Source organism: Micromys minutus, assembly GCF_963924665.1.
Source record: "Micromys minutus genome assembly, chromosome: 12".
Classification (NCBI taxonomy): domain Eukaryota; kingdom Metazoa; phylum Chordata; class Mammalia; order Rodentia; family Muridae; genus Micromys; species Micromys minutus.
The window spans coordinates 13149596-13170750 of NC_137981.1; the positions used below are offsets into that span (position 1 = coordinate 13149596).

General features: G+C 48.6%; 2 protein-coding genes across 3 annotated transcripts; one reads left to right on the top strand and one right to left on the bottom strand.

Annotated features, from left to right (window-relative positions):
- The first annotated feature begins 6203 nt into the window (after positions 1–6203).
- On the top strand, positions 6204–9017 carry SDR39U1 (short chain dehydrogenase/reductase family 39U member 1). Its single transcript, XM_080925930.1, has 6 exons — positions 6204–6256; positions 6526–6632; positions 6717–6799; positions 7107–7228; positions 7942–8085; positions 8317–9017. Exons 1-6 carry the CDS (start codon positions 6241–6243, stop codon positions 8727–8729), a joined length of 885 nt encoding a protein of 294 aa, XP_080782056.1. The 5' UTR covers positions 6204–6240; the 3' UTR covers positions 8730–9017.
- Positions 9018–9158: 141 nt separating this feature from the next.
- On the bottom strand, positions 9159–20305 carry KHNYN (KH and NYN domain containing). Of its 2 annotated transcripts, XM_080926662.1 has the most exons (8): positions 20254–20305; positions 19420–19637; positions 17762–18891; positions 17500–17630; positions 17327–17423; positions 12029–12136; positions 11743–11844; positions 9159–11302 (listed from the first exon to the last, which is right to left on the bottom strand). In XM_080926662.1, exons 2-8 carry the CDS (start codon positions 19618–19620, stop codon positions 11053–11055), a joined length of 2019 nt encoding a protein of 672 aa, XP_080782788.1. In that variant the 5' UTR covers positions 19621–19637; positions 20254–20305; the 3' UTR covers positions 9159–11052. The 2 variants fall into 2 exon arrangements, 1 of the variants encoding a protein (XP_080782788.1); XR_013975283.1 differs by lacking the exon at positions 9159–11302 and having other exon boundaries at positions 11742–11844; positions 11969–12136.
- Positions 20306–21155: the final 850 nt, after the last annotated feature.

The following is a 21155-nucleotide window of genomic DNA, read 5'->3' on the forward strand; positions in this document are numbered from 1 at the left end:
AAAACAAATGAAACAAGGCCCTTCTGAGAAAGCAGTGATGACTAACCGCCTAACCAAGTGACCTGTCACTTCTGTGCACTGTGATAAGGAAGAGGAACAGTACACACTCAAAGAATAAAAATGTACTCCCCACCCCCAAAACACAAAGGGAAATTTTAAAGTAATGATTACCTCTCCCCTTGTCTGAACAGTTTAAGTTTGTTCCACTAGAAATGTTCATGAGCAAATTAATTACAGAAAGTAAACTTACAAGCTGCACGTGGTGGTTCAAGCCTGTAATTTCAGAACATGGGAGCTAAGGCAGGAGGACTGCTGTGAATTGGAAGCAAGTTACAGCATAAGACTGCATCTCGAAGAAGAGGAGGATGAAGACGAGAAGGAAACTATGCATTTATATTTTTGTCCATCTAAAATATGACTATACATTTTTAATCTGTGTGGTTTTATATTAGACAACAACAAGATTAATAAAATAATAGCCTGGACCTATCACTTCATCTTAGATCAGTCCCCTGGGTACTATTCCTCTTCCTTATACTCTACCTCCACAAAAAAACGCTATCCTGTCTCCTTGTTCTCAAGTGCTTATACTCTACCTCCACAAAAAAACGCTACCCTGTCTCCTTGTTCTCAAGTGCTTATACTCTCACAAGTCTATTTATTAAAAAATATCATAATTTGGCTTGTTTTTAATATTTAAACAGAATTGTGGTGTAAATATTTCTGCAACTTTCTTTTTCTATTTAGCATTATAAATATGTGAAATTCTGGTTAAGCCAACCTAACAGGTTTCGCTAAAGACAGGTATGCTGACTAACCTTCAGTGTCAACTTGGCTAGATTTGACACTGCCCAGGACATATGCATTTGAGTGTGCCTGTGAGGGCATTTTCGGAGTCTAGTTAAAAAGGAAAGACTCACTCTGTGGGCAGCACCATCCCAAACGTTGGAGTCCCAGACTGAACACAAAGGAAAGGGTAATCTGTGTACACATTTATCTAGATCCTAACTAGACATCTCCAACGCTGGCCACCATGCCTTTCATGTCATGGTGGACTTACACCCTCAAACTGTAAGCCAAAAGAACCACTTCCTCTCTTAGGTTGTGTAGCTGTCCAGCAGCTTAAAATCAGCAGGGCTCACCTGAAAGGAGGACTGGAAATGAAATATTCAGTACAGTGTATATAAAGGGACAAGTCACAAAACCCATCCCCAGAACAGTAACTCGGGGGTGGCAACAGTACAGCAGTAAATTTGGTGAGTTTCCATTTCTCTGCAGCTCGTTAACTCCAGCACATGAAAGCTCACAGATGCAGCCAAGGCAGATGTTTCTGTTCAAGCCCCTAAGACCTGTCACTCAAGGCCTGCTTCTGCCTTTCGTGGGCATATCCACAGTCTCCTAGCCCGCCAGGCTGAGGAGGTCACGAGGTTGCATTGTTCACAGTTTGTATATACAAACAAACCAAGATGGCCAGACACCACCTAGAGGTGTGAAGGATGAAAACCAAGTTGAATATGGAGAATAACCAAATTATCAAAAAGGGAGTTATTCTAGATGTCCCTCAACTGGAGAATGGATAAAGAAGTGTGGTACCTCTACACGATGAATACTATTCATCTATAGAAAACAAAGACATCATGAATTTTGCAGGCAAATGGATGGATCTTGAGAATATTCTGAGTGAGGTAACCCAATCCCAAAAGGACATGCATGGTATGCGTGGGTATTAGCATTAAAATGCAGGATGCCCTTCCATGTTGCAGTCTGCAGACTCAAGGAGGCTGGACAGGAAGAAGGGCACAAGCGAAGATACTTTAGTCTCACTTGGGAGGAGGAATGGAATAGTTGTGGAAGTCAGATGGAGAGAAGGAACTGTGTGGGAGAGGGAATGGGGAGGGAAATGAGAAGATTCAGGGTTAGGTGTGGAGAAGGGCATAGGGGATGGCCGATGGCCTTGAGAATGTGTAGCAGTAAATATTAAATAAAAGAAAATGGCACCATACCATAATAGCGCTGGACTACACTGGGAATCGGTGGTCCACAAGGCATCAGCGGGCTGTTGTCATCTCAGCAGATCTCAGCAGACTCTCTGGCCCAGAGCTCCCAAACATCCCACCTGACCTGATAAGTTCCCATGGAGCGTCGCTGCCACACCAGCCCCACACATCCTAATTCTGTGGCAGGTTTGGTGCGTCCCACCACCATATCTTTCTCTGCAATTCAGTTGCGTTGCCACATTAAAAAAAAAAAAAAAAACCACCACATAATCTTAGTTTAGAATCAACAAGTAACAATTTCTGGGTACAGCGACTGGTATTCTAATTTGTAAGCCATTCTAAGTTATAAATCCTCCAGTAGTGAATCAAAGTATCTGCCACCTGAACAGGGGGCTTCTCCTACCTACATTTCTTCTCCTGCATCTCCTCTTCCTCTCTCCGCCTCGGAAGTCCCGCCTACTCCTTGCCCAGTGATTGGTCCCCTGAAATCTTTATTCAGTAGAGGAAGGTTCTGCCGCATCTCATCTTTCCTGTCCAATAATATATATATTGATCCTAAACTAAAAAAACGGGAGGGACAGAGAAGATGGAGAAAGAAGGAAGAACCAAGATGGAGGAAGAGAAGGACAACCCAAATCTGTGTGGCTTTAAATAGCCACAGGTAGCTATGAATATCTTATAAGGGATGGATTATTACAGGACAATTTGTCTTATCTAGGTAAACAGTTTTATATCAATATCAATTGGCTCTGAGTTTATTGTGTGGGGTGAGAATTTACTGATATAAATCTGATAAATTACAAGCTTCTAGAGTTTTGATTTTACCGGGTTACTGGGAATTGTGACTGAGTAGAGTCCACAACAAGAGAACCGCAAGATAGGTGGTCATTACATGGGGCTGGTGTGACAGTGAACTGCCATGTGAAGTAGATGGGTGGCTGCTGCTGACACTAGCCATCGCAGCGAGATCACCGCTGAGACCAGAGAGTCGCTGGCAGTATGGGATGGAGACTTTTTACATTTTTTTATTATTTACCACAAGAATGAATGGAAATCTGCAACTGATGGGGGGAATTAGGGGACATCTTCAGAAAGAGACAGAGGCCTGGGATAAGGGAGGTGCCCAAGACTCAATGGGGGTGTCCTTAACACTGAGGATACGGAGCCTGGGGAGTCTGCCTCCTGTGGCCAGGCAGGAACAATGGTTGAGCAGTAGGGACACCAACCCACCCACAAAACTTTTGGCCCAAAATTTACCCTGTCTACAAGAAATGCCAAGATTGGGGATGGAGCCAGAGACTGAGGGAATGACTAACCAATAACTGATCCAACCTGAGACCAATCCCACAGGCAAGCGCCAATCCCTAACACTATTAATGACATTCTATTATGCTTGCTGACAGGAGTCTAGCATTGCTGTCCTCTCAGAAGCTCCACCCAACAGCTGACCCAGACAGATGTAGACACCCACAGGCAAACAGTTGTTGGAACTTGGGGACAACTATGGAAGAACAGGAGGAAGGTAGAGCAGCTTCGTCTTTCTGTGGGTTCCAAACAACTAGAGTGGGAGCTATCCCAAAAGCCTGTACATGAGATATGTTCTTCTAGCTGGGCTGCCTTGTCTGACCTCAGTGGGAAAGAATGTACCTATCCTCACAGAGACTTGATGTGGCAGGGTAGGGGGATATTGGGGGGGGCAATATTGGAGAAGTGGAGGGGGATAGAGGGGGGACTGTAGAATTGAAGTGACCACAGGAGGGCAGTGAGCTGGATATAAAGTGAATAAGCTAATAAAATAATAATAATAATAATTACTGCTAAAACAGATTTAGGAGGAAAATTTGATGTGGCTGGGTTTTATAAGGAAATATGCAGATGAACCTAAAAGAAGACTCAAAAGCCAAGCAACACATCTTTAGCAGAGGGTCCCGCCAAACTTTTTTCTCTAGAGAATCCCTTCAGTTTTCTAAATAACTTGGCAGTGCCTTTAAATAGGGGTGGGTGGTCTTTATGTTTTGCCTGTACTTGCAGGCTTTATTAGAACATATTACACATGATACAGTGGTTTTGTCACATGTTATTTCAATGATCATCCAGCTTTCAGTGTGTAGGTATGGAAAAACTCGGAACCAAGATGCCTATTAGGAAAGTGTACAGGAATTTAGACAAGAACTGAAATGAAGGTTGTAGTTAGCAGATACAGAAACAGATGTGAGAGGTGTTTAGTATACAAAATCAACTGCATTTCAGACAACCAGAGATCTGGAGGCACCGCAGAGATACTGTGATAGATAAGAACACCTGATACTCCCAGAGGACCTGGGCTGGAGTGCCAGCTAATTCCAGATCCCAGAATCCCACAGCCTCTTCTGGCCTCAGGGGGCACCAGGCATTCACAAAGTACAGAGACATACATGATAGCAAAACAACCATACACATTTTTAAAGCGAAATATTTAATCTTCTAGCTTTTTTATTTTTTAATTTTAAAAACGATGTATTTCTTTTACATGAGTATACTGTAGATGTCTTCAGATGCAAAGAGGGCATCAGATGGCACTACTGAAATGAGCCACCATATGGTCAGTGCTCTTAACCACTGAGCAGAGTCTCTCCAGCTCCTATGTTTTTAAAAATGAGAGCTCTATAGAGAGGTTTTATGGAGTCAGGAACTTGGAGATCCTGAATTGCATAGGTTTAGGGGTTCTATGAAAAGTTAGCGACTAAACTCGGGACATAGATGGTGATGACAGGGTCCTGTGCCGTGGGCAGCCAGGGATGATGGTGGCTGGAAACAGACCTGCCATGGCTCAGCAGGTAGACAGACTGCTTGCTGCAGACATCAGGAGGACCTGAATTCTGAGCTCTACCACTACCACCTATAAAGCCAGTGCTTGAAATCTCAGTCAGCACAGCAGAAGCCTGGGACTCTCTTGCCAGCCAGTTTAGCTAATTGTGAGCTCCAGGTTCGATGCGACCTTGTCCCAAAACTTAAGGTGGTCGGGAACAAGCAATACTATTTTCATGCATGTGCTCTCCAGGATTCACAAGGGTAAAGATGAGCTCCAGAAAAAGAAGCGGGAGGGGCAAGCAAGCAGAGAGCGTAACGTGTGAAAAGAGGGTCCTAGGATCCGGGTAGAAACAATGGTCTACAGTTTAAGATTTTAACGGAAGCAGGGCAAGCAGCAGACACCAAACTTGGTTCTTAAAGCCCCAGAAGACAGTGTGTGGTTTCCACTGGAGCCAAAATTGCAGCAGTTCTTGTTTGGTTTCAGACCAGGGACAAGGGACTGAGGCACATACTTTTCATTTTTACATATTTACAAAGCAGAGTTGGCCTCAGATTCTCCCAGCATCCCTCAGTCCTTACCTGGCATGCCTTACCCGTAACCTTTAAGTTTCCAGCCCAGGAGCTGGGCTGCCCTCCCCCCCTCCCAGAGACTTTTCCCTAAATAATCCAGGCATTTTGCTCTCTCGCTCTAGCCCCCAACCCCTGTGAAAGCCCTTTCTTTCTTCTCTCCCCCACTCCTTCCCATGGCGAGTCCCTTGGCCTCAATCTTTAGGGCCAGTGAACTCTCCCAAGACCAGCTTCCCAATAAACCGACCTTTAATATAATCTAATCCGGCTTGAATTGGCTCATGTCACCGGCGGTAGAAAAATAACTATCATTTCTAAAAGGAAGGAAGAAAGGACAGTGATTTTGGCTGGACGATCAACCAAAATGATCCACAGCTGGGCTTTAGACTTGGTGAAATATGTGTTCCTGGAGCCCGGAGATGGATGAACTGGGAAGCAGAGGGTGGACCGCACGCTTGTGAGAACCTTAGCTGAGGAAGCCAGTGCGCACATCAAATGGAGAAGAAACTCTGGCAGCCTGGAAGCCAGTGCGCACATCAAATGGAGAAGAGTCCTGGCAGGAGGAGGCAGAACAGTGAGAAATGATCAAAGAATGGTAAGAATCCCACAGTGCCGCCGCCCCAATACTGAACAGGCACCCAGCGCTTTGCGGTCTAGAGTTGTGCTGGTTTCTTTAGGAGCGGATCCCTTCTGCACTTCTTCCTCCATCTCCTTTGCGTCATCCACCTCTCTTCCTAGAGAAATGTACAGGCCTTCGCTATTACTGTAACTCCTTCCGGGTCAGTGGAGGGTGGGACACACCTAGTACAGAAATTCCCCCGGAGGTGAGACGCTTAGTCGCATCCGGTATTTAAATCTCGCGCAGGCGTGCTAGCTCCCTGTCGCTATGCGGGTGCTCGTAGGTGAGGGAGGGCTCAGAGTCGCGGCCAGCTTAGGCTGCAGCCCAGAGCTGAAAAAACAGGCCCACAGGGTGCAGTCTCCTAGGCAGATAGTCTGGCCTTGGTTTCCCAGCCCCAAAAGCTGAATCTGTGAAACCCCGTGACCTGTGTCACCTCTGAATCGCGAGGTGGGGTGGAGAGACCTGATGTCAGATATAGTACCGCACCCAAAGGGGCGGGCAGCAGATGACCCGCCTCCACCCCGGAGTAAACAGTTTGTGCTCTCCCATCAGGTGGCGGGACGGGATTCATTGGGACAGCCTTAACACGGCTGCTGAAAACCAAGGGCCACGAAGTTAAGTTGGTGTCCAGACAGCCTGGCCCAGGTCGAATCACCTGGGTAGGTCTAGTTTCTGGAAGGTGGGTGGGAGGGCAATTTGCGAGGGAAGGACAGTACCAGCAGGCACTGTACTTTCTCCCACAGAGTGAGCTCAGTAGTTCGGGGCTGCCCCTCTGCGATGTTGTCATCAACCTGGCTGGAGAGAACATCCTCAACCCTCTGCGAAGGTCAACAGGGCCATAAAGCAGATATCACCTGCACAGGGGGGAAGAGGGTGAACGCCTGTGAGCTGTGCATGGTAGACAATGTCCAAGTGCCCCTTGTGCCTGTTCTATATCGGTGTCTAATAAAACCCAGTGCCGTGGATAAAGAGCTACAGTCCATGACTTCTGGGGATCAGGGGTGGCAGTCCTATATTTCTTAGCCATCCTGAGTTATGCACCTGCCTGACTAGGAGAGGTAGAGGATGAGTCGGGAGGATATGATTTAGATGCATGTCTGTACTTCTGACCGTTTCTTTCATCTTCTCTGCAGATGGAACGAAGCCTTCCAAAAACAGGTTCTTACCAGCCGCCTGGATACCACCCACTTGCTAGCTAAAGCCATCACCAAAGCGGCACACCCGCCTCAGGCTTGGATACTAGTCACCGGCGTAGGTATGGCCTCTGGATCAACCTCTTACATTAACAGGGAGCCAGAGAGAACAGAGCAGGCATCTCAGGCCCTTGGGGCTTGCAGCACCCAGAACAGTGGTCCTTTCCAGTGTAGCTGCCTAGGCTTTCAGCCATGTAGGTGTCTCCTGACCCAGATCTGTATTTTCAGTGTGGTCTTTATGGGTGTGGAAAGACAGAACGTGGGGGGGGGGTGTGCTTGCCTAGAACGTCTGACAGCTCCCCACTCCCAAGCCCCTTGCTCTTTGCACTGAGCTCCGTCTGCCATGTCTCCTTTGAGACCACACAAATGCCAACAGTTAAGATATGAGCAGTAGCCACTAGACTTTTATACATATTATTTAATCCTTGCGACAACTTTATGAGGTAGGTACAGTTACTCCCATATTGAAGATGCAGACTTTTCATACAGAGAAGTAACTTGCCAAAAAAGTCACAGATGTCAAGAACGGTGGAGCTCAAGCAGCTTGGCACCTATGTCTCCGCCCCTCCCACTACAAGCAGCAGCCGCTGGCCAAAGCCTGACCGCCAAGGCTCTCAGGCTTGGGCACATGGAGACGCTCAAGGGGGAAATGGTTGTGGCTCTTTCTCCTGTGGGAACCCAAAGGGCCAAGGAGACTGGGGCTAAGGAGACTTCCACTACAAAGGGCCCAGCAGGACAGGAAGCGCCAGAGTAAACTCATGCTCTTCCATGACAGCTTACTACCAGCCCAGCCTGACGGAGGAATATGATGAGGACAGCCCAGGCGGGGATTTTGACTTTTTCTCCAACCTCGTTACCAAATGGGAAGCAGCAGCCAGGCTCCCCGGAGAGGCTACGCGCCAGGTGGTGGTTCGCTCAGGTGAGGCCTGGGAACCAGCCAAGTGGGAGCTTTCTGGGCTGAGGAGGGCTGAGTTGAAGGGAAAGGATACCATCACTTTAGCTAATACACAGGGGGAAAGCCCCAAGAAGACCCACAGCCCTCAACTCTGTCCACTCCATGGGAAGACCGTGGGAAAACGAGAAGAGAAATTAGAGTAGTGCAGGTTTTCAAGGCTAAGCATTTCCTGTACCACCTCTCTGTCTGCTTTAGGGGTTGTGCTGGGCCGTGGGGGCGGTGCCATCAGCCACATGCTTCTGCCTTTCCGCCTGGGCCTAGGAGGCCCCATAGGCTCAGGCCACCAATTCTTCCCCTGGATACACATTGCTGACCTGGCAGGAATTCTGAATCATGCCCTCGAAGCGAACCACGTCCAAGGAGTCCTGAATGGAGTGGCTCCAGCATCTACAACTACCAATGCCGAGTTTGCCCGGGCTTTGGGTGCTGCCCTGGGCCGCCCAGCCTTCATACCTGTCCCTAGTACTGTGGTACGAGCAATCTTTGGACGAGAACGTGCTATCATGCTGTTAGAAGGCCAGAAAGTTGTCCCCCGTCGGACACTGGCTACTGGCTACCAGTACTCCTTCCCAGAGTTAGGAACGGCCTTGAAGGATGTTGTAGCCTAAGTAGAAAAGGAGTCCCAAGGCAGGAGCTGGGGCCTGATCCTGCATTCTGAGAAGTGGGTCAGGTGATCTCTGTATCTGCGATCAGAAGCCATCTAGGTCTTAGACTGTCCCCTGTTCTTCCCGTGTCCTGTTGATACAACCCTATCTGGGAAACTTCAGGATGTAACCTCATTCTAACCTTAACCTCTTCAACTTCTCATGGCTTCAGTGTCACATTATTGCCCTGATTCTCCTTGATGCTGTGTAGACAGAGTTCTACAATTATTGCAATAAAGATCACTGGCTTCAGCTGTCTCTGACTTATATTCTCCTAAAACTATTACTCTACATGGCTCTTCTTCCTAAACTGGGTTCTGAATGTTTTATCTCTCTCCTCATCCTTTCCTTTCTTGGTCCCTCTTCCCAAATGAGCTGTTGAGACATGCAGTTATAACAGATTAAAGACAATATATATATATATATAAATCCATTTCCAGTGGGTTCTGGTGTCACCCTAGGACCTGTTCAGAGGATGCCAGCAACAGTGGAGAAAAGACCCTGTAGGTTAGCCTTCAGCATTTACCAAACAGCCATGAATTAATAAACACACACAGGTCCCAGCTCGTCATACACAGTAAGACAAAGTCAGTGTCCCTCTATAAACCTAGGCTTTGTCTCCCATCTTCTTGGGAACAGTCAGCCTTCCAGGACCCCAGCATAGAAGGGAAGATAATCACAGCCTTCCATACACTGACAAGTGAAAAGAGCAAGACACCATCCACAAACTTGAAAAGATCCTCTCAGCACACAGTCCACACCAGTTTTGTCCCTTGCCATCTCCCTGATCAACTTGTCTCCAACACCTAAGTGCCCAACAGAACAAAGACACTGGGACCCAAAGAGCCACATACTCAACTCTCTGTGTCTCCTGGAGTAAGTCAGAGTCAGAAAACCACCTAATTCAGAAACTTGCTCCATGAACCCAGGGGCACCTGCCTTACCTGATTATACCTCTATCTAACTCTGGCCTCCCAAAAGTTGACTAGCTCTCAATTACTCCTGGGAAAGTTAAAAGTAACAGAAAAGCATGTCAGACTATACTAGAGAAAAAAAACTGATTAACACATCCAAGTAAGGAATGTGCCACCTTGCAGATAGTAAATTCCCCAGCACAGAAAGAGTTCCAACAGATACAAAACAGTGACTTGTGGGAATTAAATGTAAACAGTTTGTCATGATAGGTCAGTGGAGTTGGTCTAACCAGTCAGGTATCTTTCAGTCCTGAGGCTTTGGCTTCCCATCCATACACAAGATGCAGCAGAGTGCCTTCCCAAATGAAACCTGTCTTCCATAAGGAAAATTAGATCCCACTAACACGGCCACTGCAAATCATGACGTCATGGGTTTGGTGAATAGGCTCAAATCCAGAAAGAGGATTTAACCCAGGGCCTTGTCAATCTGTAAACAAACAATTGAAACACTTGACCAGCTGCCATTTATAGGAGCCCTGAGAGTATTTAAGTAATGTAGCCATCAACCCTAAGTTCACTATTTTGTTAACACATTTCGAAGATTGCTGGAAAGGGACGCAGCCATTACAGGGCATGTTCTACTGAAAACCCAGCACTCAAATGGAGGGTGTGGACAGTGGACATCTCTGAAAGTAAAGTCTTAGGGAGCCTGTGCAGCAACAGGCAGACACACCTGAGCCATGATCTGTGTACAGTTTTTCAAAGGAGCCTTCTCTGTTCTCATTTCCCTCAAAGGTTATTTTTATGCCTGATGTATAGACATAAGTAAAGCAAGCAACTCTGTCAAGGTCACAGACAGGCACAGCTGAGACTGAAAGCCTGCCCACCTCCACCTCCTGGTTCTCAGCTGTTCACTACAACAGCCCACATAGTGCTGTGACCCCTCCAGGAGCCAGCATTCCTTCAGACACACTAGCCTACCCTAGAGACTCAGAGGGTGCTTTCTCAGCTTACTCTTTTTGTCACCTCCGTCCTACCCTAGCCTCCAACCAAGGAACGTGGTAGTGAAGCCACAGTCTTGGTCTCCAGAAACAGCCTCTGCACCCTACAGAAACCCTCTGTAAAGACAAAGTTGCTTTGGGTCTGATCAAAACCTCCAAAGAGCTAGCTGCAGTCCCCCCTCAAATTGAGTCACTTTAAGGATCTGTCCTCAAAGTGCCCCAGGCAAGAATATTCCCACTCAAATTCTCTTCTCTGGTGCTTCTCAGAGTGAGTCTGGGTCATAGTGTGAAGGGCAGAGGGACTGTAAGTGAGGGGGCTGGGCTGGGGGAGGCTGGCTGTAGTGGGGTAGCAGCTATGCAGGGCAGAAAGGCTCAGAAGTTGAGACTCAGCAGGGCCTCAGAAAGTTGGTTAATATCCCGGCAGTACGGTTCCCGCTGCAGAATGAAGTCCACCTTGTGGTCTTGACCCCAAAACACTTCGAGCAGCTGGCGCCGGAGCCGCTCTGTCTCCCGGGTCTTCCGAATGCCACCATTGCCCCTCTCCACGTCCTTCCCCTGCTGCTGATTACCGTGTTCTGCAGAACCTTTGGAGGGCTGCTGAGACTTAGAAGAGCCCTGTTTCCTGGAGAAAAGGCAGAAGAAGAACTGATAAGCACTCGGAAGCCAAGCGGACCTGTTTCCAGCTGTAGTGGACGGACTTGTGAAGTTTCCTAAGCAAACCACTGGGTGGCAGTATCAACCCCCTAGGAAGACAGAACCCTAATGAGATGTCCCTATCTCATTAGTGAGCCAAAGGACAGCATGGGGTGCAGTCATCTATCACTACATGCAACCACCTCCCAAATAGAGCTATCAAACACTGACCACAATAAAAAAGAAACTAAAGTTCCTCTGCCTAGTACAAAGGTCTGTCAGGACTCCCTGGGGAGAGTTTAAAGACAAACCAACAAACTGCAGACTACTGTAGAATTAAGCTGGCCCAAACTGCCACACTCCATCCAAACCTCCAATCCTCTTGAGAGGAGCAGATCTACAGGCTGCCTGCACAAGCAGGGGCATTACCTGACCGGCTTCTTCAGGAACTCATCTAGGGTGGGGCCATTTCTCCCCAGTGGATCATCTGGGACCATGAAGAGGTTCCCCACAAAGGTGAATGGCAGCAGGCTAGAGGAGGAAAGAGGAAGTCACAGAGATGACCTCGCCTACCTCCCAGGCATCTGGGACCAACACCAGGAGCTACTGGCTATCATCCTTTGAGCATCTTCAAGCCTTTCCCCAGGATTCTCACCCAGTGGCCAGAGAAGAGCTGGTTTAGAGAAAGGTCTGAGCCGGTGCCCTATTCTCTCACCGCTCTCTGATGATCGCCATCCACTTGTCAGACTCCTCGGCCAGATCCCGGAACTGGTCATTGGAGACGATGATCCCATCTGTCTCTTCAGCCAGCTTCACCATGAACCTGTCTCAAAACACAGACCCCATTCTGGGGATCTCCAGGGATCTGAACCTACAGTAAGCTATGGGTGCCTGTGACCCACTTCTTGTGATGGAAGTCAGTCTCCCAACTCATTTACTTAATAAAGAAGGGTGAGGAAGGTTTCTTGGGCATTGAGCTCAGACTCTCAAGCATCCTGGACTTTACCAAGGAGATAATAGGTAGGTAAGTAGTAGATAGATGATAGGTAGATACATAGATTTAAAAAATGAACAGATAAGTAGACGACCAACAGATAGACAAATAGATGATAGATACATATAGATAGATAGATAGATAGATAGATAGATAGATAGATAGATAGATAGACAGACAGATAGATGATAGACAAATAGGTAAGATATAGATAGATACATAGACGATAGACAGACAGACAGAGATAGAGACCAACAAGTTTGGGCAGAGTACGGAGACAGGCAGGATACTGTGGTGCGCATCTTTAATCCCAGCACTCAGGAGGCAAAGACAGTTGAATCTCTGTGAGTTCTAAGCCAGCCTGGCCTACACAGTTCCAGGAAAACCAGGGCTACATAGAGAAAACCTGTCTCAAAAACAAACAAAATAGTCAGAGACAGGATCCTGCTAAGTTACTCATTCCAGCCTTGAACTTGCTCTGTAGCCCAAGCAGGCTTTGAACTCTCAATTGTCCTACCTTAGCCTCCCAAGTGGCTAAGATCACAGCCTGTGCCTCCACAGTCAGCTTCTCTCCTAGCATGACCCAGCTACACGTGACTAGACACAGACCAAGGTTAGAGAAGAAACAGTGAAGAACCCAAGGCAGTCTCCCAACGGCACCATTTACCACAGCCTTCACTGAACACTGTCTAAGAACCAGGAAGAGCTAGCTCTAACTCTCTCCCACCCCAACCACCTGTCACTCACAGACCCGCATTCATCCTCTGAAAAGCCCTCCGCTGCAGAACTTCCCCCACTGCCTTCCTTCTAAGGGCCACAGTCACCTTCATAATTCAGACGTTAAAACCAAGACTACTGCCCAGCCTTCTACCAATCCATCTGCCTTACCTAACTACCCACCACCCTCCAGTCTCACCCGCTCTCCCCTTACACAGAGCTCTTCCACACCTGCCCTTCAGCCTAACCCAGCCCAAGTGAAAGACCTTGACTAAGGGCTGAATGTCCAGGCCTGACCCCTCCAGTCTCTCTCAGGATTCCCTTAACTCCAACGAAGATCAATGATCAGATTACACTCAACACATGCTGTGCTCTCTGACTTCAGTTTCTCAAACTATTCCCTCCATCTCCGAATGCTTCCTAAGCCCTCAGAGTGGAAGACAGCTAAGGCGCTTACTTTCTGGCAATATGGTTTCCTTGGCAGAATGCCCAGTTGGCATGCATGAGTCTCCAGCTCCACATAAACTGGGCATGATAACACACGCAGCAACTGCAGCGTTCAGAAGGAGGAGAATCAGTTCAATGTCATCCTGAGTTACTCACTGAGCCTGAGGCCAGCCTAGGCTTTGGGAGAACTTTTCTCGAAAAATAAATAGAGAAATAAAACTTCAAAGTGTTTTTTGTTATTGTTTCTAAGGGTTTGTTTTGATTTTCGGATGGGGTTTGGTTTGTTTATTTATACAGGTGCTTTGTCTGCATGTATGCCCACAGACCAGAAGAGGGCATAAGATTGTGAACTGCCATGTAAGTGCTGGGAATTGAACTCAGAACCTCTAGATCAGCCAGTGTACCTAACCACTGAGCATCTCTCCAACCCCAAAATTTAAAAACTTTTAAAGACACCTGAGGCCCACTTTAGTAATTTTCTTGTTTTGTTCTACTTTGTTTTATTTTTGAGACAGGAGGTCACATAGCTCAAGCTTGCCTCCAACTCATTGAATAGCCGAAGCTCGCCTCAAATCCTCTACCTCTGCCTTTCAAGTACTGGCATTAAAGATATTTGCCACCACACCCAGGTTCTATTTTAATAACTGCATCCACAGTAACGTTCACAAGTCCATCCCATACCCTTCTCAATGAGCAGCCCTTTCTTCCTGTAAAATAGTCATAACAGGGTGTTCTTCCTCTAAGCCCTGAAGTGCTTGATTTACAGAGGATCCTGGACCAGCCCTCGCCCCAGAGTTCTTTCTCCAAGCCATGCGCCTGGTTAGAAGTGAGCGGCCAGTATCCGGAAGGTAATGTGGTACAGAGAAGACCGGGATAGAACCAGAAAGGACAGGCATTTGGGAAGCAAGCTAAGGGGATGCTATGCTCTGTGAGGAAAACAAGAGGCACCATCTAGTTAAGCAGTTCACTGCTCTCGAGTGAGGATACATCCTGCTCTGCCACACTGGGTCCTATTGTGCTCTACAGCACTGATTTCTTCTGTAGTTTATGCCACGTACCCACCAGGTTCTACATAACTCTGCATTAAAACTGACCCAATCTCCAGTATCAATTCTGTGACAACGCTGATATGCATACGTTACTATCTTAGATAAACTGAAACCTAGACCTAACCCAAAATAGCAGCGCTTAGGAGGCAGAAACAGGAAGATTGCCACAAGCTCAAAGCCAACCTGGTCTACACAGATTAAATAACAGTCCAGCCCAGGGGTACACAGTGAGATCCTGTCCAAGACAACCAGTCACAGCAGGAATGTCCTGGACAAACCTAATTGGGTTTGGGTTTTTTTTTTTTTGGGGGGGGGGTGTTTATGTAACTTGACACAATATAGTTATTTAGAAAGAGGACCCTCCAGTTGAGAAAAATGATTCATCTGATTGTCTGTAGGCAGATTTATGTGATTACTAACTGATAAAGAAAGGACCAGCCCATGGTGGGCAGGTGATATTTTAAAAGCCAGTTGATGGACTGGAGAGATGGCTCAGTGGTTAAGAGCACTCACTGCTCTTCCAGAGGTCCTGAGTTCAATTCCCAGCAACCACATGGTGGCTCACAGCCATCTGTAATGAGATCTGATGTCCTCTTCGGGTGTGTCTGAAGACAGCAATTCATATAAATAAAAATAAATATATTAAAAAGGAAAAAGAAAGCCAGTGAGCAAACCAGTAAGTAGCATTCATCTGCAGTCTCTGTACCAGTTCCTACCTCCAGGTTCCTGCCCTGAACTCCAATCAGAGGTGACTATTGCCTGAAAGTTTAAGATGAAATAAAACCCTTTCTCCCCAAGCTTCTTAGAATCGTGGCATGTATCACAGCAATAGAAACCTAGCTAAGACACAAAGGAAGTGAAGTACCTTTTGTAAAATACTTCTGAGAAGTAAAAGCTAAACATCTGGAAAGATAAAACACATAATTATTCTGCTGGATAGCTTTTAACTGTCAACTTAATACAATCTGGAATCACCTAGAAGCACTCACAAAGGATTGTCTCAATAAGATACGTCCACTGCAAGTGGCACCATTCTCTAGGCAGCGAGCAGTTCTGGATCCTATGAGGAAGCAAGCTGAGCACTATCATGTATGCATTCGTTGCTCTCTGTTCCTGACTATGAATGTGATGTGACCAACTCCCTTAAGTTCCTGCTACTGTGATTTCCCAGCTGTGATGCATGTAACCTGAAACTAACAGTAACCCGAAAGTGGGAGCTAGAATTTCTCTTCTTAAAGTTGCTTTTAAGAGTTATCCATTTTATGCATATGAGTACACTGTAGCTGTCTTCAGACACACCAGAAGAGGGCATCAGATCTCATTACAAATGGTTGTGAGCCACCATGTGGTACTGGGAATTGAACTCAGGACCTCTGGAAGAGCAGAGTGCTCTTAACTCAGTGGTGCTCTTAACCACTGAGCCATCTTTTCAGCCCCTTAAGTTGCTTCTTTCAGAGTATTTTATCACCATTATAGAAAAATAAAGATAATCACTGTGACTTGGAAACTAATCTTTAAAAAAATGAATGAATATGCTAAGGAATAAGTATTTATAGTTGTTGAAAGATTTTAGACAGAGCCAGAGAGATGGCTCAAAAGCTAAGAGCACTTGCTCAGCATGCAAAGGACCTGCATTTGGTTCCCAGCATCCACATCACACACTCACATCTGTAACTTCAGCTCCAGAAGATCCAACACCCTTTTTGGGGCACACACACACAGTGCACATGCAGGCAAAACACTACTACACATAAAATAAAAAGTAATTTTTACAAAGATTTTAAAATAGCAAATTAGCTTTAAAATGAATCTATTTCCACACAATGTGTGTACAAGTACGGCAGGAGTAAACCCTATGTTTTCTGTTTTGCCTAAATGGTAACCTTAAGTTCTAATTTTCTGTTGCCAAGGGAGTTAACTAACCACTTCGCTTCTGTCTCTACCTCTATAAACAGAGACGATATTATGTATTACTTTTTGCCTTCATTTTTTTTTTTTTTTTTTTAGTTTGTTGAGACAGGGTCTCACCTCGTGGTCTAGGCTAGCCTGGAACACACTTTGTAGCTCATGCTGGCCTCAAATTAATAGGGACTAACTATCCTGCTTCTGTCTCTCATGTGCTGGAAGGACAAGAGTCACTATCACATCCAACTTCATGCAACATTTAGCTGGGCCCATTTGCAGTGTTAAGAGGGAACATCACTAGACTCCTGCTTAGCACCAGGAATGAGGCAAGCACATACCTTAGCGTCTTTTGAAATTCACAAGGAGGGTGAATGAATGGAGAAGGATCTTTAGACAAAGAGGTTGATTTGATTCTCTAAGAGGTGAGGCTGAGGCCATGGAGAAAGCAGATCACTAAGGACACCTGGAGCTGTGATTCCATGGTCCCTTCCATCCTGAGTCTGGTGGCCGCTCATTGTACCCTGTTCCAGACACTCCTAGCATTCAAAGAGTGTGTTTCTGCATTCTATTTATTTTAGAGGTTTGCTCTCCCTTTCCCAGAAATGTTCAAATAATTTCTCTACATTTGGAAATTTATGCCACCAGCTCTTTGAGGATCTCAACTGCACAGCATTTTCTAGACAGTAAAGCACTTTTCATATAAACACGAGGTGAATGATAGGCAGGCTGATCACTGTCTACGGCCCGTCTCCTCTCACCTGCAGAGCTGAGCTACCTACCCCACCACGTGTCCCACAGACACTAACTCCACTCCTGAGGCTGGAAGACAGGTCAGGAGCATCTCTGTCCAATTCCAAATCCCACTAGACTCCTTAAGTATCAAACTTGGGGCCACAAATACCTGTCATCGTAAGAAGAAATCCTCTTGCCATCCATCACTCGTGAGGGAGTCAGGGAAAGCAGACTCAGGGAGTACAGCTTCTGCAGGAAGTGACTCTCTGGAGAACAAGATACAACAGGGTCCTCAAGGTGGACCCAGCCTCACCCGGACACAGGTGACCAGACCCAACTTACCTCTGACCTTGGAATCCTTACTGAAGCGCCACTGAGGCACAAAGACTGTGATGTCGCGGTGGCCGCGGTCCCAGAAGTACTGCACAGCAAGAGCGATGCCCCGACTTGAAAAGCAGTGCTGAAGGCCGTGCCTGCGACAGAACATCAACTCTCAGGACCAGGCGGAGGCTGCAGCGCCAGCCCCTCAGAAGCTGTCCGCAAACCAGACAAAGAGGTCGGTCTCATCCACCCTCTGCCGAACTCAGTCCCACCAGCTACTTACACCATGGCCACGTTGCTGCCATCAATGACAACATGCCGGAGATCTGGCTGGCCAGGCACATTGGCAAGGCACAGGGTGAAAGGATCCTGTAAGGCTTCCTGGAAACGCTGTGTGCCAGTCACCAAGTTGCCCCCACGAGTGCCTCGTTTCCATGGAGACCCTCGACCTCGAGCCCCAGCCTGCTGCTTGTCTCCCCTGTCTCCCCGATCTCGGTCTCGGTCTCCACAGGGCCATGGGGGTTCCGGCGCAGGTGGAGGGCTAGGCACTCTTGGAGGTGAGGTCCCATTATGGAGCCGCTGGAGGAGAGAGGCTCCCCGGGTTGGAGCTGCCCTCTGACAAGGCACATGGGCAACAGAAGGTTCACCCTGTACACTGAACCCTCCTCTTTGCTGAGGAACCTCCTTTTTCCCCAAGGCCTTTCCTCTAAAGGGTGCCGCCTCCTCCGCTCCTCCACCTGCTAGCTGTGACCTGAAAGCCGTGCCTGACTCCCAGACCTCTTCCACATACAGCTCCTTCCTCCCGGAGCCCATGTCCCTGACGGCATCCTGTTTCCTTCCCTCCTTCTCCACAGTATGACTCTGTCCTCTTACTGCCCTCGACTTTCCCGACCCTGACACTCCAGTGCCCAGGGATTCCCCACCTTCATTCACTGGAGCCCTGACTCCCGGGAACTGAGAACTCAGCAGGCCTGGGCTCCCCACCTCACGAGAGGGCAGTGTTTGTGAAGGCTGCCCTCTGGATGCTTCCTGCACCAGACTCAGGAGCTCCTCCTGCACGGCCAGGGGCAGCTGCAGCAGGGCCTCTGTGTAGGCATCCTCCCTAGTCTGCAGCAGGGTAGAGAAGTCTCTCAGCACTCCGCCATTGTCAAGGGCTCCGGGACAAGACTGTAGCTGAAGGTCCCAGCTCAGCCGCTGCACTAACTCCTCCACCCGGCTCTGGGCCATCACAAATGCCTCTGTTAGGCCACTGATTATCAGGGAGCCGGGAACCAGAGGCACCAGCTGGGCAGATGTGCTCCAGGCCAGGCAGTCGAGGAAGAAGCCTTGGGCTCCCAGAAAGATGCAGTGCAGTCTGGGTGGGTAGTGGATTTCACTCTGCAATTCTGGGCTGCAGAGCCCCTTCAGGTATTCCTAGATGGGAAGGTCAGAGAGGAAACTTCTAGAAGCCATCCCTTTCGGGTTCACTGTTCTCCCTGAGCTCCATGCTATTACATCATCTAAGTAGATACTGTTACCATTCACACTGTAGACATACAGAAATTTAAGAACAGCCCAGAGGGCTGTCAAGTGGTGGAACCTATTGGCCTTTGGTCCAAAAAAAAAAAAAAAAAAAAAAAAAAAAAACGGGGCTAAGGGGGTGGGAGGAGTTGGGGGTCAGCAAGGGAATGTGGCCAGCCCACTCTCAACCCCACGGAATTCCTTGGCAAGGCCCACCGGTATGGTAGGGATTACCACTATCCCCAAGAGCAAAACCTAGGCCATCACAGCAGAAGTGAAACCAAAATTCTAAATAAAAAGAACTGCTGAGTTCCTCAAAGCTCAGGACAGAGGCAGCCAATAAGATAGCCAAGAGGCACTGCCCAGCCCCTCCTCCGATTCTGCCTAAGGGAGGGGCCGCCTACTAAAAGGCTTTGTAGCAGCCCTAACAGAGGAGTTCACCTTGGCTTTGCAGACGTTCTCCCTGGGGCCCTCAAGCTGCAACCAGATATGAGGGTTCTCTGGGCAGTCTTTGGAGAGGACGCTCATTCCCACGCTGAAGATACGCTCCAAGCGAGCCTGATGCTGTCGAACCTTGTCCTCTGCCTCCGCAAGCACCGCAAAGCGGTCGGGAGTCGGGGAGGCAAAGCCCCAAATAGACATGGCTTCTACCTGGAGTCCTGGAAAAGCAGAGGCAATCTCAAAGTCTCTGTCTCCCTTTAACCCAAATCCTAATCACATGGCATACATCCAACAATCAACAGGTCGCACCTAGTTACAGAACTGGTAAACAAACTCAGGAGGTAGCAAGTCCAGCCCGCGGGTAAGAGTATAGATAATTGTCTGTACACAGGCCTCTCCCTGAGAGTAAGCCCTTCATAAACAAGGCTATCCATCTGAGATAGCCAGAGGAAACTGATGACCACCGCCCTGGGAGGGGAAGGGTAAGCGGGCCTCCCGCTCATTCTGAGGGTCACAAGAAGTGGGTGGGGGAGGAAAGCGTCCCAGAGCTGAGGAGTCTCGGTGTGAGTAGAGGAGGGCCTCATGACAGATGAATACGCGCCAGAGGCTCTAAATGTGTAGTCCTGGGGTGGGGGGGGTTGCTCCTGTCTGGCTTATTCCTTCACCAGCCCACCTCCCCGCACCCCCACTCGCCTCGGAGCTGTTCACCGCCAAGCACCCCACTCGGGGCCCGGGGCCCAGCCCGCCCCCAACAGCCTATGGCGGCCGCCCCCAACCCAGCCACCCTCCGGCCGCGGCCTACAGCTCCCCAGCGCCGGGAAGGGGCGCGCCTACCGCCAAAGCCGCGAGTTCCGCCCGCTCCTCTAGGTGCCCGCGGGGTGGGGGTGGGGTGGGATGGGGGGCGGGTTTCTCCCGCGCCCTAGGGGCCGGGGGCCGGGAGCCCGAACCTGGGAGGGCCTTCACCCAACCTAGACTTCTCTCGTCAACAACGCGTAGTGGTTTTGGAGTCACTTTCCGGCCCGGGACGGCGTCAGCCCGGCTCCTCCCCCGCCAGAGCCGCACTGGCCTGGGCTCCCGGCAAGGCTGCGCGCCTCCTCCCAGGCTCCGCCTGCGGTCCGGCCGAGCGACCCGCCCTCCACATCCCCGGCGGGGCCGCCCGGGTCACCAGCATTCACCCCACCCCCAAGGCCTCCTGCCTACTCTCACGTTCGCCTCCCATGCCTGGGGTCCTTGAGAGTTCTGCACAGTTGAAGGTTCCAAGAGGGGAAGCGACTGGTCCAGAGTCACAAGAGAATCCTGCCCTTGTCACAAGCACTTTCACCAAGTAGATAGATTGAGGGCGGAGGTGGGGGGGGGGGGAAGATGAGGACACACCTTGCAACAAAAAGACCCCATGGAGAAAGACTGTGGATAATTCTGAAAAGGAGAAGATGAGGAAGAAATTGAAGAAACGTTGTTTCACACGTCTGTGTGTTTGTGTGTGTGTGTGTGTGTGTGTGTGTGTGTGTGTGTGTACACACCCTTGTGTGGCTAGAGCCCTCGTGTCCTCTCTCCATTCCTCTTCTCCCTCCCAGAGCCAAACTGCTGTCACTCCATGCTTTGCCAAGGAGGAGTGATCTGCAGCTACAGCAGTAGTAAGGCCAGGACAAGCTGTGGGATACAAAAAGATACAAGGTGGGGAGTGCCCGGGCTAGGTGCCAGACTCACAGGGGACAGACGATCAGGGCAAGAGGACT

Coding starts and splice junctions, on each gene's coding strand:
- SDR39U1 (XM_080925930.1), top strand. Junction 6,633..6,716: donor GCCCAGGTCGAATCACCTGG/GTAGGTCTAGTT, acceptor TTTCTCCCACAG/AGTGAGCTCAGTAGTTCGGG. Junction 8,086..8,316: donor CCAGGTGGTGGTTCGCTCAG/GTGAGGCCTGGG, acceptor TGTCTGCTTTAG/GGGTTGTGCTGGGCCGTGGG.
- KHNYN (XM_080926662.1), bottom strand. CDS start 19,620: ATGTCTATTTGGGGCTTTGCCTCCCCGACTCCCGACCGCTTTGCGGTG. Junction 17,424..17,499: donor TAAGGATTCCAAGGTCAGAG/GTAAGTTGGGTC, acceptor CTTGTTCTCCAG/AGAGTCACTTCCTGCAGAAG. Junction 12,137..17,326: donor ATTTCTTCTTACGATGACAG/GTATTTGTGGCC, acceptor GTTTTGAGACAG/GTTCATGGTGAAGCTGGCTG.